The sequence below is a fragment of the Xiphias gladius genome, chromosome 19 (assembly GCF_016859285.1).
Source record: "Xiphias gladius isolate SHS-SW01 ecotype Sanya breed wild chromosome 19, ASM1685928v1, whole genome shotgun sequence".
NCBI lineage: Eukaryota > Metazoa > Chordata > Actinopteri > Istiophoriformes > Xiphiidae > Xiphias > Xiphias gladius.
In genome coordinates, this window is record NC_053418.1 from 25,442,508 (window position 1) to 25,454,626 (window position 12,119).

Sequence of the window (12,119 nt, forward strand, 5' to 3'; positions counted from 1 at the left end):
GGAGTCTGCCAAGGCTGCAGAGGCTCTTTTGCTGGATAAAGAGGCCTTTCTCCCATCTCACAAGTACCTGGTGGATAAGGCTCGAATTTTGCACAGCAATGGTAAAAATAAGTTTCTCTCATGTTTCATTTTCTGTCTATAGCTCCTAGTTTAAATAGTTTATAGCTTAAGGTTCTGGGGTTTCAAGAGGTAGCAAGTTTTGTCATCTTCTAAGAAGTCCCCATTGTACACTGATTGCTTGGTGCTCATTGGTCAGGCTCAATCGATTTCTGGAGTCCGTGTTTTTCTAAAATCTCTAAAATCTCTTGCATAAACTGAGGCTACAAGATGTAGTCTGGGTTTTCACGGGTAGAGAAAAGAATGTGTTTTTTGTCACCAGATGATGACCAGTCTGAGGATGCAGGAAGGGAGACAGGCAGACCACCAGGCTCTCACTCGTCCTCCTCTCTGGTGGATGGCCGTGCCTCCCCCAGCCCTGGCCCCCCCACCCTGGACGGCTCCTCCTCCAGCCATGATCTCCCCCGTCCCTTCTCTGTCTCGCCATGCTCCGGGGACCGACTGTCAGGAGACCACATCCTTCACAAGCAGCTCCTTTCCCCACACTTTAAAAAGGAGGGGCTCATGGCTTTTCCCACTGCCCTCTATGCAGCCAAAGTTGCCCTCATGTCAGCCACTCAAGGGTCTGCAGGGGCAGGCAGTGTTGACGCTGGTCTGCCCAGCGACCAGTCAGAAAGCGGCAGCTCAACTGCAGGAGATGAGGACCAACTGGACACGGCCGAGATTGCCTTCCAGGTGAAGGAGCAGCTGCTCAAGCATAACATTGGCCAGCGTGTGTTCGGCCACTATGTGCTGGGCCTCTCCCAGGGCTCGGTCAGTGAGATCCTGGCAAGACCCAAACCCTGGAGGAAGCTGACTGTGAAAGGAAAAGAACCTTTTATTAAGATGAAGCAGTTCCTCTCTGATGAACAGAACATCCTGGCACTTAGGACCATCCAGGTCCGCCAGAGAGGTGAGTGGAAAAGACAGTGACAGGGAAGATTAGAAAAACATGCCGTCTCACATGGGAACAAACTGGATATAGCACTGCGTAGTTGTGGCCATTTGCGACACCGCTATATACAACTTTACAGCACAGACACAAGGCTGAAGAAGCATGAGCTAGCAAGTTGCTCAAATTTTAAACAAGTCACCTTATTAACCGTATTTTCTAAACCAATGGCTTGGAATTGAAAGTGGGCGTGAATTAAATTTCTGAAGTATCATTTATATTCATCCACCGCATTCATCTACAATGACAGTTAAAGCATAAATATATTTATATACTTAACACATCCCATGAAAAGATCAAAAATCAACCATGAATTTATCTGACTAACAAGTATAGCTTTTGTGGCCAAAGCCTGATCTATCTTTCTCCTCTGCGCTAAAGAACTTTGATGTCCAAAAACACATTGGTGATTATCCATAAATGGTTATTATTTGATCCACCTACAGCAGATAACTGCCTTGAATAATCAAAGAGATCCCTTAGATGGAAACTGATTTTGATTTTAATGCCAAAACTGAGAAAAGATTTATACATTGCAAGAAGGATAAAATGGATCATATATTTGTTGGAGTAAGAAGCATGACCGTTCGTGTGCCACTTTCATTCAACCTTTTCATATTGTTGTATGCTTTACCAATCATGGATAACCATTTGAATCATATAAATCATGATGCTTAATAAAGACCGTCCATAATATACAATATAATGTTTGTGATATAGCTGTCATGGTGCCTGGCAACAGTTTTTTTTTTCTTTTGTTGTTATAGATTAAAAAAATGTTTTTTTTGTATTATATTTTCAGTATTAAAAAACACACACATCAGTGTGAACAACAGTGCACTGGGTGACATTTCATTCATTACCGTGAGCACACACACTGTAGTTTATTTTGACTCAAACTTGCTAAAAAAAAAAAAAACTAAAAAAAAACTACATTGCCCAGCTGTTTTAGGAAATTATTGAGTCTTTTATAAAAAATTAAACTATACATTAATTAGTTTCATTGAATGGGCTTGGTTTCGGTCTTTTCTTGGTTTCTGTTGACTAAAGAATAATGCCAGCCTTATGCTTTAAGAGGAGTCGGTTAAAGTTGAACCACCAATTATTTTGCCTAAACCAATGGTCATCAACAGCCAACAGTTAGGGTAAGTTGAGCCCTCACCCTTGTTTTGTCTTGAAAATAATGGCTTAGATAACCTAGTTTAACGGGTGTCACCATAGTTGGCCTAAGCTACACAAATAAGAAGTAGGTTCATTTGAAAAAAAGGTCTTTTGAGAGTGTTTAAGGCATTTGGGAGTATATGAAGCTAAGATGTAATAATAAGTTTTTAGAGCAGATGTAATCACATCGTCTTGTTTTGGTGACTTAGCTCTTGGACCCATGTACGTTTAAACCTTCTAATCTACTTGGACCTCATCCTTTACTTCTTCACAGCTTCCTCTGCCATGTTTATAGTGTTACTTTTAAACTTTGTTTTCTCCCTAGATTCACAGCTTTTGAAAGTTGAGCTTCCCGTATACTGCAACCTCAGACAGCACGCGCTCAAAGGCAGCCATTGATCTACCAGTCAAAAGCAAAGCCTTGGAACTGCTCTCTGATCAACCATCCCACTCACCCCCCTCCTCTCTCCTCTCGCTCTATCTCTATCTCTTTCTGTTACCCTCCGTGGCAGGGAGCATCACTCCACGCATCCGAACTCCTGAAACTGGGTCAGACGACGCCATTAGGAATATCCTGGAGCAGGCCAAGAAGGAGATCCAGTCCCAGAGGGGAGGTGAGGATGGAGCGGCTAGTCATAAGTCATAGCTGAAAGCCATATTGATTTTTTTTTTTTTTTTTTTTTTAATTGACAGCGATGTTCACTGTTTTTATTAAACACTTTGATCACGGATGCATCTGAATTGGAAAGGTGATTTGAGTGTGCATCAGTGTCAACATGTGGGTTTTTTTTTTTTTTACAGGTGATGGCAAGTTGTCTCTGAACAGCTCATCAGGCAGAAGCAGTAACGGAGCAGGCAGCAGCTCTGATGAAACCATAAAGAACATCCTAGAACAGGCAAGGAGGGAGATGGAGGCCCAGCAGCAGGCCCTGATGGAGATGGAGGCCTGTGGAAGGGCCTCAACTGCCAGTTCAGGAGCACAGGTGGAACGTCTAGGGCCCCCAGAGCGCTCCAGGGGCATGCCTTTACCCATCTCCATCAAACAGGAGGAAGAAGGCTGCGTTACCGTATGCATGGCCAACCCCATCAGCAGCCCGCAAACACCCCTCAGTGTGCTCTCCCCGGCCGCCTTCGTCCAGAACATCATCCGTAAAGTCAAGTCAGAGATCGGTGAAGCAGGCACCTACTTTGATCAGCACTGGTCACAGGAGCGGGGGTCGGTGGGGTTTGGTGGTGGAGGTAGCTCTCGGCCCTTCAATTCGGTGTCTCCTTCCCTGTCTTCCTCCTCCTCAGGGCCCTCCACCTTGCCCCGGCCATGGCCCCGTCTGGAGAACGGCGAGTGTCTCCCCAACAGTGAGGAGGCCTCTGCTGCTGAGGACGAGCTGGGGCTCGGCCGGCCAGTGGAGGTGAAGGTGGAGTCAGACACATCGGTAAGCGGTGAGTCGCCAGGACCTGGCCCAGGACGCCTATCCTACTACCCAGCGTACATCCCCCGTGCCCTCAAGCCCACTGTGCCGCCACTGACACCAGAGCAGTATGAAATGTACATGTACCGAGAGGTGGACACCATAGAGCTGACCAGGCAGGTGAAGGAGAAGCTGGCAAAGAATGGCATCTGTCAGAGGATCTTTGGTGAAAAGGTCAGATGTTGCTCTTTCATATTAACACATGCATGCTGCAATACCAACAGCCTGCAAATGGTAGAATCTTTCCTTACAGCGAGAAATAAGGGAGAGGAGAACACTGATGCACAATATATTAGGAATTGTGATCTACGGTTTGGATTAAACTGAGTATTGAAATATTTTCAAAGGGAAATTCAAACAAGTGATAGTGTTAAATGTGACATTCAATTCAGCTCCATAGATGGTAAGAAGCCACAAATACAAAATAAGTATTTCTCTACCTTCCTGTTTTCCAGTATTATCCCACATTTGGTTTCAGATCTTAAGACAACTTGAAATATTAGACTAAGGTAGCCTAAGTAAAAACATTTTATTTATTTCAATAAATAAAGTAATCAAACACTCAAATCATTCATGTGAAAAAGCAATTGGGTCTTTTAAACCTAATAACAGGTCCCATCACTTCGGCGGCAATAACTGCAGCCCAAAGCTTCTCATAATTTATAGTGCTTCTTCATAATAATGGTGTTTCACATCACTGTGAAAGAATTTTAGCCTGCTCTTGATGGAGAAAAATTAATTTGTAGGTTTTGAAGCATGAACTGCTACAGTCCCACTACTGCATCTCTGTTGAGCTCAAGTCAAGACATTGACAAGGCCACTCTAAAACTTTAATTTTGCTTTTTAGCCTTTCAGATCTACTTTTGTGGTTTGTATAATTGTCTTGTGACATAACACAGCTCATGGGCAGATGACTGGACTCTTTTTAGAATTGTTTGGCACTGAGCAGAGGTCATGCTTCCCATAATAAGTCCTGAGCACCCCCACACCACCACACTACAACCTACACGTTTAAGTGTCGGTATGATGATCATATCCCTGTTGCTTCAGGTACAGCTCTGCATAGGTATCCTAGCTCTACAAAAAAACTGCTATTAGAGTGAAATGCTGTCCCCTTACAGCACGTATACTAGAACTAGTTCCTCTTTTTGCTGTTCTCTGCATGGACATTATTGTAAAAGCCGTCAGGTACTTTTCTTCAAATGTAAGAGAACAGTGGTTTCTGCTTTGCTACTTTCCCTCAAAAGCTATTTTTCCCATCTGTTTCTTATTATGGAGTGCCATCAACAGTTTATTAAGCCGAGAGGTCTGCATTTCTTTAGATGATCTCCTGTGATCTTTTATGACTTCCTTGATGAGTTTTTGCTGCTCTCTTGGAGAGCCTTTGAGAGGCTTAACCATACCGGAGTATTCTCCATGTAGATATCGCTCACTGTGGTTTAGTGGTTTTGTATGCCTTTCCAGACTGAGATTTCAACAGCTCATCTCGTTTGGAATTTCCTTTGAGGCACAATGGGCTTATAGAAATTTTTTGATGATTAGTTGTTGTGGTGAGTCTGATAGTAAGGTTCATTATAAGTATTCAACTGTCTGCTTGTTTTCAAACATCTGAATCTAGTTATCAGTGGGATGTGGTTGCTTGAGTAACAAAGGGCTAATACTTTTCAAAAAGGGTGATATCAGTGTTGGATAAGTTTGTTTCTTAAATAAATGAAATCAATTTTAATTTGTTGTCAAATGGGTTATCCTTATGTCAAATGTTACGTTCTATCAAAAAAAAATTGTAACCATTCACTGTGACAAATGTACAGCGTCAGAGGAAATCAGGAAAGAAGAAATATATATGTTCACAACACTGCATTTTGTTTGCGTTTTCCATTTCTGCTGTTTGTTCTCTATCAGTTTCGTTAGGTCAGCCCTAGAAAATATGCCTTTATTTCCAGAAATATCCTCCTGGGTGTTTTCCTAGGTGCCTCTGTGATGTGTCAAGCATTCGTTCTCTCTGGAGTCGATAAGATACAACAGGTTTCTGGGTACAGATTTGACATGTTGCTGAGATGAAGGGTTTAAGTCTCGATCCTCCAGCTTACACCTTATTATAATCATGATATTTCTAAATACTCGGCTGTCGATTTGTTGCAAAATATTTTTAAACTTAGTTCCACTGAGACAGTGTAGCAGTTTTTATATAATCTAGTTTTTCTGACACAAAAAACAAAAAGATGAAGAAAAAAATAGAAGATTTTGCCTTTTTAAATGTTCCCTGTTAATTTATGACCCCACATATTTTCTTGGTAAATTACATCACAATCAACCATCAATACAGATCGTAATGTGGCAGGTCAAAATGATCAGTGGATGGACTTTTTTTCACCTCCATGAAATGGGCTGTATGTGAGTAGCAAACATAAACATTTATGGTGTATTGCTTCCCTCTAGTGGTTGTTTGCTGAAAGTGTCTCAATGAGGCCATATGCTAAAAGCAACAATATTTCCTTCTTCTTTGATAATAATTTGGAAAATCAATCAGTTGTGTGCCATTTATACATTTATTGATGGTAATGCTACAGATAGTTTGTTTGGCCACAATATATTAACCTGCGGTTGTATGGCACAGGTGCTGGGGCTTTCTCAGGGCAGCGTGAGCGACATGCTGTCTCGGCCCAAACCCTGGAGCAAGCTGACCCAGAAAGGCAGAGAGCCCTTCATCCGCATGCAGCTGTGGTTACTGGACCAGCTAGGCCAGAGCCTCAACCAGCCCCCGAACTTAGGCCATGCTCAGGGTAAGGCTGCAGTTTGTAACATACAGTCATCTCCCCAGGAATGGACAAGCAAGAATCCTACTTAAGATGTTGTAATGCCAAAATATCAAACTTAACAATACAAAATTTGAAAAAGTAAAATTGTTGCAGTAGTTCACTCCACAACCCAGTGGGACTTCTGCAACGGCTGTATCTAGACTATAGGCTTATTGTTTTTCTGTGATGCCTCCAGATAAAAGCCCAGTGACGGCTCAGTCCTCACCCTCCCCGCCCCCCAGCCCAGCGGACAGCCACCCAAGTCCACTCGTTGAGCCTGTCAGCCTCTCCCTGGAGAGCAGCAAAGAGAACCAGCAGCCTGAGAGCCTGGGGCTGGGGCTGCCTCCCCACCCAGAGGGAGGGAAATCCACTCCCAGCGTAATGGCCCTGCATCAGCCCACAAACCCACTGGGCATCCAGGAGCTGGTGGCCATGTCTCCTGAACTGGACACCTATGCCATCACCAAAAAGGTCAAGGAAGTGCTCACAGACAACAATCTAGGTGTGTATGAGTCCACACCGTGGGATTAAGCTGACACTCCCTATGAATGCAGACACAAGTCCTACATACAATTTTTGTATTTTTGTTTCTTCACAGGCCAGCGTCTTTTTGGGGAAACCATCCTGGGTCTGACTCAAGGCTCTGTATCGGACCTGCTCTCCAGGCCCAAACCTTGGCACAAACTCAGCCTGAAAGGCAGGGAGCCATTTGTCCGCATGCAGCTGTGGCTCAATGATCCTCACAATGTAGACAAACTGAGGACCATGAAGAAGATGGAGAAGAAAGGTTTGCATAGTGATAATAATAATATCTTTCAATACAACTTTGAGAATCTGTTGGTGTTTTGTAATCCATTTATGCCAGATATCACTGTCTTCCCTTCAGCCTATCTGAAAAGGCGGTACGGGCTGCTGAGCACCGGCTCGGACAGCGACTCACCCAGTACTCGTTCTGAGTGTGTGAGTCCAGCCTTGGTCTCGCTGGACCTGTGCCCCTACAGCCAGGTGAAGAAGCCTCGGGTGGTGCTGGGAGCTGAGGAGAAAGAAGCCCTGAGGAAGGCCTACCTGCTGGAGCCCTACCCCTCTCAGAACACGATCGAGATGCTGGCCTCCCAGCTCAATCTCAAAACCAACACTGTCATCAACTGGTTCCACAACTACAGGCCAGTCCAATGACCTTTGTGTGACCTTTGCTAATGGCTGCCTCTGCTGTTTTCATTACCATGATACATTTATGTGAAACTGCAACTGAATGCCTGAAATGTAAATTAGAAAAGTAAACATAAAAATGTGCATTTGCCTTTAAAGGACTTTCTTATAAGCAGTGTTTGTGTGCAGGTCCAGGATGCGACGGGAGGTGCTGATGGAGGGTCTGCCAGACAATGACACAGATGCTGAGCACCACAGCTACTCCCCCTCAGTGACGCGGAGCCCCCACTCCGATGGAGAGGAGAGGAGGCTGCAGAAGCCCTCAGGACATATCCACTCCAGCCTTCCTCTTAGCGCCAACGCCGCACTGCCTCATGTCAAACAAGAGGCAATAGACAGGGAAGACGAGGGGGAGGAGGGAAAGGAGGGATCCATGAAACAGTCGAGAGTTCAGTGTTTTTCCATAACAGTACCATTCCCGCAGCTGAAAAGCGAGCACGAGGGCTCCATCGCTGGCTGTCGTGAGACCCACTTGGCAGGCCAGAGCCTGAGGCATGAAGAGGGGATGAACAGCCAAGCTCAAGGGCTCTACCCTGGTGCAGTCTCCATAGATGGACCCCAAAGAGCCAATCAGTCCAGGCACGAGGGGGAAGACGCTGGAAAGTCACCCGTTGACCCAGTCAGCTTCAAGGCTTCATCAGAGCCCTGCCGCAGCAGCCTGGAGGTCTCCCTGAACTCCCCCTCAGCTGCATCCTCACCCGGCCTCATGATGTCAGTCTCCCCTGTCCCTTCCTCCTCTGCTCCCATATCACCCTCGCTGCCCAACCCGCCCTCAACAAGCACCAATCACAGCCTGGACCCTAACCAGATCCCGCAGTTCCAAAGCCCCAAACTCAACAGAAGCACTCAAAGACGCAATGAGAAAATGGCCAACCTCAATAACATCATCCACAGGCTAGAGAAAGCAGCCAATCGAGAGGAAACACTGGAATGGGAGTTTTAAGCCCTCCTTTACCTGTATCTAGTCCCGATGACCCTTGCGGCACACAGGAGAGTCTCAGATAGAATCTTCCTGAAGACTTTGAACGGAGCCTGGCTCCTGAAGGCCTGTCCTCTCAGACTGATAACTCATAGGAAATGGGAGCACAGAGCTAAACATATGGCTGAATTCCCTGCAAGAACTAAAAAGTTGAAAAAAGAAAGGTTTATAAATGTGTATTTGTTTTTTGTTTTTGTTTTTGATAATGCATACTACTTTGAAATATATGTGACAGCATTAGCTGTTGTTTTACCTTTTGGACTTGACATGAAGACTTTTGCAGCTATGGTGTCATAAAATGTACACTGAAGTTCTGTAGATTGCCACTGGGTGAGATTAAAAAAAGACCCCTGTCTTAAGCCATTAAAAGCACTATAACTATTTGAAAAGAGACATTGACCAAATTTGCTACTTTTTGAATAGCAATTTTTCAGATTTTGTCTGTAAGACTGGACAGTTTAAGTCAAGTAACATGAAATCCTATTACTGACTGAGGGATAGTCCTTTAAGACTCTAAATATTCAACATCTTGTATGTACTTAGTTTCTTGGTGATATGTTTTGAAATATTTGTAACTCACACGTATAAAATGTGGTTGTACATGTTGTAGAATTGTCTGCAATAGCCTTCTCTAAACCTGATGTAGCATGGTACTCACCTGACCCTGTTATCCTCTGTAGTTAGTCACCTGTGATTATACTTGAGCGAAAACAAGAGAAAAAAAAGTTGAAAACCCTGCAAAAAATAAGAAAAAAGTAAACGTTAAATCTAATAAGTAGAGTACTTTTAGTGTTTTGTTTTTTCTTTTTTTGAATAATCCTTGAGGTTTACAGTTTAGGGCCCTTGTGCTTTTGGTAGTAAGTGAAACATTCACTACACATGAGCACAGTTTACACGATTTCTTTCAGACTTACCTCTCTGACCCTCTTAAGGCACTGGTTCTCAGACTGTAACGGGCCAAGACACAGGACACCTGGTTTACCTCAGATTATGTTGATGCACATCATGCTATGACCATACGTTTCATTCTTAGACATAAATATGCCCCATGCTTATTTGAATCAATGGAAGGATAGTACTTGTATCATGGCGCAGATGTGCAGAGATCAAACACGAGTTCTAATGAGCAAAATCTGTCTTTTACAAAGAATATGCTGCTGTTTGAAGAGATGGGGAGCAAATAATTCCCATGTGTTATGCTCCTCCTTCACCTGATTGAGTGCACTTTCTTAAATTGCATCATTTACTTTAGCTAGAATAATGTGTATTTGATCAAACACCTCAACCTCTGAAGTACTGAGATGGTTTTAGCTGGGCAGTTTGATAAAGAAAAGGTTGCCAGGAGTGAGACTTCAGTGCTGTGAATTGACCTCCTTTGGGGCTAAAGCTCACAGTATTTGAGAGCATGATACACATGGTATGACCTCTCATCAACATGAAAACGTTCAATCTGTAAGTACGCTATATTCAAGGACACAAAAGGCTACAGGTATCCCCTCATATTATCTTTGACCACTTGTGTATTGTGTCTGTAGAAGTTTCTTTGTCATGCTTGCAAGATGTTCTTTATGTAATTTTGCCTCTATTTTATACTCAGAACAGTTAACTAGATATTCAATACCTCGTGTATGAACTACTTACAGCACTTAGATTTTGATAATTGTGAAGACTCAAGAAAATTTCAAATATCAACATTATCTTAACTTAGTGTCCACAAGTCTTTGCCTTTACTGTATCGTTGAAGTTGGTAGTAAACACTTGCACATGTCTACATAGTTCAGAGGACTTGGATTGTATTATGTAGAGATATATATTACACATTTACAAAAAAAAAAATAATATCTTACATTCTTGGAACGAAATGTGCTGATTATATTGAAATAGAGTGTACAGATTTAATAAACCAAACCCATTCAAGCCAGTGCTGGTCTGGCAAGCTTGCCCACGTTTTAGACCTTCTCTCAGGGTAGTCTTGCTTTTTAAAGCTTTACTGAAGCAGTTGCTCTCATCAGTGGTGGTGACTATGATAAACATTATGTGGTGTAGAGAATGATTTCAATATATACTAAATGGACCTGTGGAAGTTGTATGTATATGGGAACTGCAGCTTTCACAGAAAGCAGCGGTTTGTTGGAGCGTTGTTGCTGTTTTGTAATTCATTACACAGACGTGTCAAAGTACAGTGTAGATTGGAACTACCAGGATGAGGCAAATGGGTTGCATTTTTGAGATCAGTAGACTTTGCTCTCTAAAATACTGTTCTTGTTTTCTCTTGGAGCCACAGAAAATCTTTTCCTGGTTTTTCGTACCACCATTTTTTGTGCATAATATACTGTATGATTAGAAGTGGCATTTCTTTCATTGAAATTTCATCGTCTTTCATGGTAACATGGGCATATGATTGAAAAAGAAATGTATTTACCCAGACCATTATCTCTTCATGTAAAGCTCATGTCATTGTTTTGCATGCAAATCCATTCTGGTCACACAACAAGGGATAGACTGTGTTTTTGTGTTGTTGTTCTTGCACAGGGACATTGAATCTGCACTTTTCAAGTCTTTTTACATTAGTGAAGTCCATGCATGACGCAGCTGATAAATTTGGCTCTCACAAAGCCATCGTGAATCCACTCAAATCCGAACCCCCAAACGACCCAGTGAACATGACTTCCCGGTAAATATATAAATCAAGATTATTTTGTGCCATATCATATGCCTCCTGCATTATCCTCACAGGGGAAATGCCTTGTGGTAATGTGTGATCTAAGAGGGGTGTAGGGCTTTTTACCACCCAGTTCAGAAAAAAAAGCAAAGCTTTTTGTAACAGTAGCCCTACACATTAGATGGTTTTATTTTGTAATTGACATTTGTCACTAAATAATGAGGTGAATTGGTCCGCAAAATTTTGAATGATTACATTCAGACTTGTTAATAGAGAAACAATTTATTATCTGACACTGAGGGTTTGTCACAAAGATTTTTTTTCGTTTGAAAGTCAGCTGTGAGCCAATAGAGTCCTGCAGTCCTGCACAGTGTCCTGCAGGCCTAAATAACTGTCTAATGCCTCACATGTCAGGCTATTAAATGTTAAAGAATGGACTAAAGTATGCCAATCGTCTTGGAATTGAATTTGCATATGTAAACCATCATTCAATACATAATTGTTTAAGATCCTGCTGTGTTGTGTTTTTATTGCCTTATGATGAGGAATGCCCACCCTTCGAGGTCCGCCGCATTTGCGCACAGTACAGATGAAAACATTCATGGACGCACAGCGTGTCATATCCTTAACTATGTGGGTCATCTAGTCGCTTCCTCTTCGCGTCATTAGCAGCCTCTCGACCATCCATGTCCATTACGTGCAGCCATTCTCTCAGTTATCGGGCAGCGCACCGCGCGGTGTTTACATGATAGTGCCGCGTGGTTCGTCCGAGCCCCTCCCCCCGCCCACGGTATCG

At 43.1% G+C, this 12,119-nt stretch overlaps 1 protein-coding gene and 1 long non-coding RNA gene across 3 annotated transcripts in view; one reads left to right on the forward strand and one right to left on the reverse strand.

The window, feature by feature from the left end:
* cux2b (cut-like homeobox 2b) overlaps positions 1-11,832 on the forward strand; it is an 87,297-nt gene extending 75,465 nt beyond the window's left edge. For both annotated transcript variants that reach the window (XM_040155379.1, XM_040155378.1), the window contains exons 14-22: positions 2-101; positions 380-1,009; positions 2,722-2,823; positions 3,011-3,849; positions 6,293-6,458; positions 6,670-6,975; positions 7,072-7,260; positions 7,360-7,636; positions 7,812-11,832. In XM_040155379.1, coding sequence (XP_040011313.1) covers positions 2-101; positions 380-1,009; positions 2,722-2,823; positions 3,011-3,849; positions 6,293-6,458; positions 6,670-6,975; positions 7,072-7,260; positions 7,360-7,636; positions 7,812-8,625 — 3,423 coding nt within the window. In that variant the 3' untranslated portion in view covers positions 8,626-11,832. The remainder of the gene's footprint in view (position 1; positions 102-379; positions 1,010-2,721; positions 2,824-3,010; positions 3,850-6,292; positions 6,459-6,669; positions 6,976-7,071; positions 7,261-7,359; positions 7,637-7,811) is intronic.
* Positions 808-12,048, reverse strand: LOC120805282. Its single transcript, XR_005709541.1, has 3 exons — positions 11,879-12,048; positions 9,320-9,396; positions 808-913 (listed from the first exon to the last, which is right to left on the reverse strand). It is a non-coding gene; the product is annotated as an uncharacterized LOC120805282 (long non-coding RNA).
* Positions 12,049-12,119: the final 71 nt, after the last annotated feature.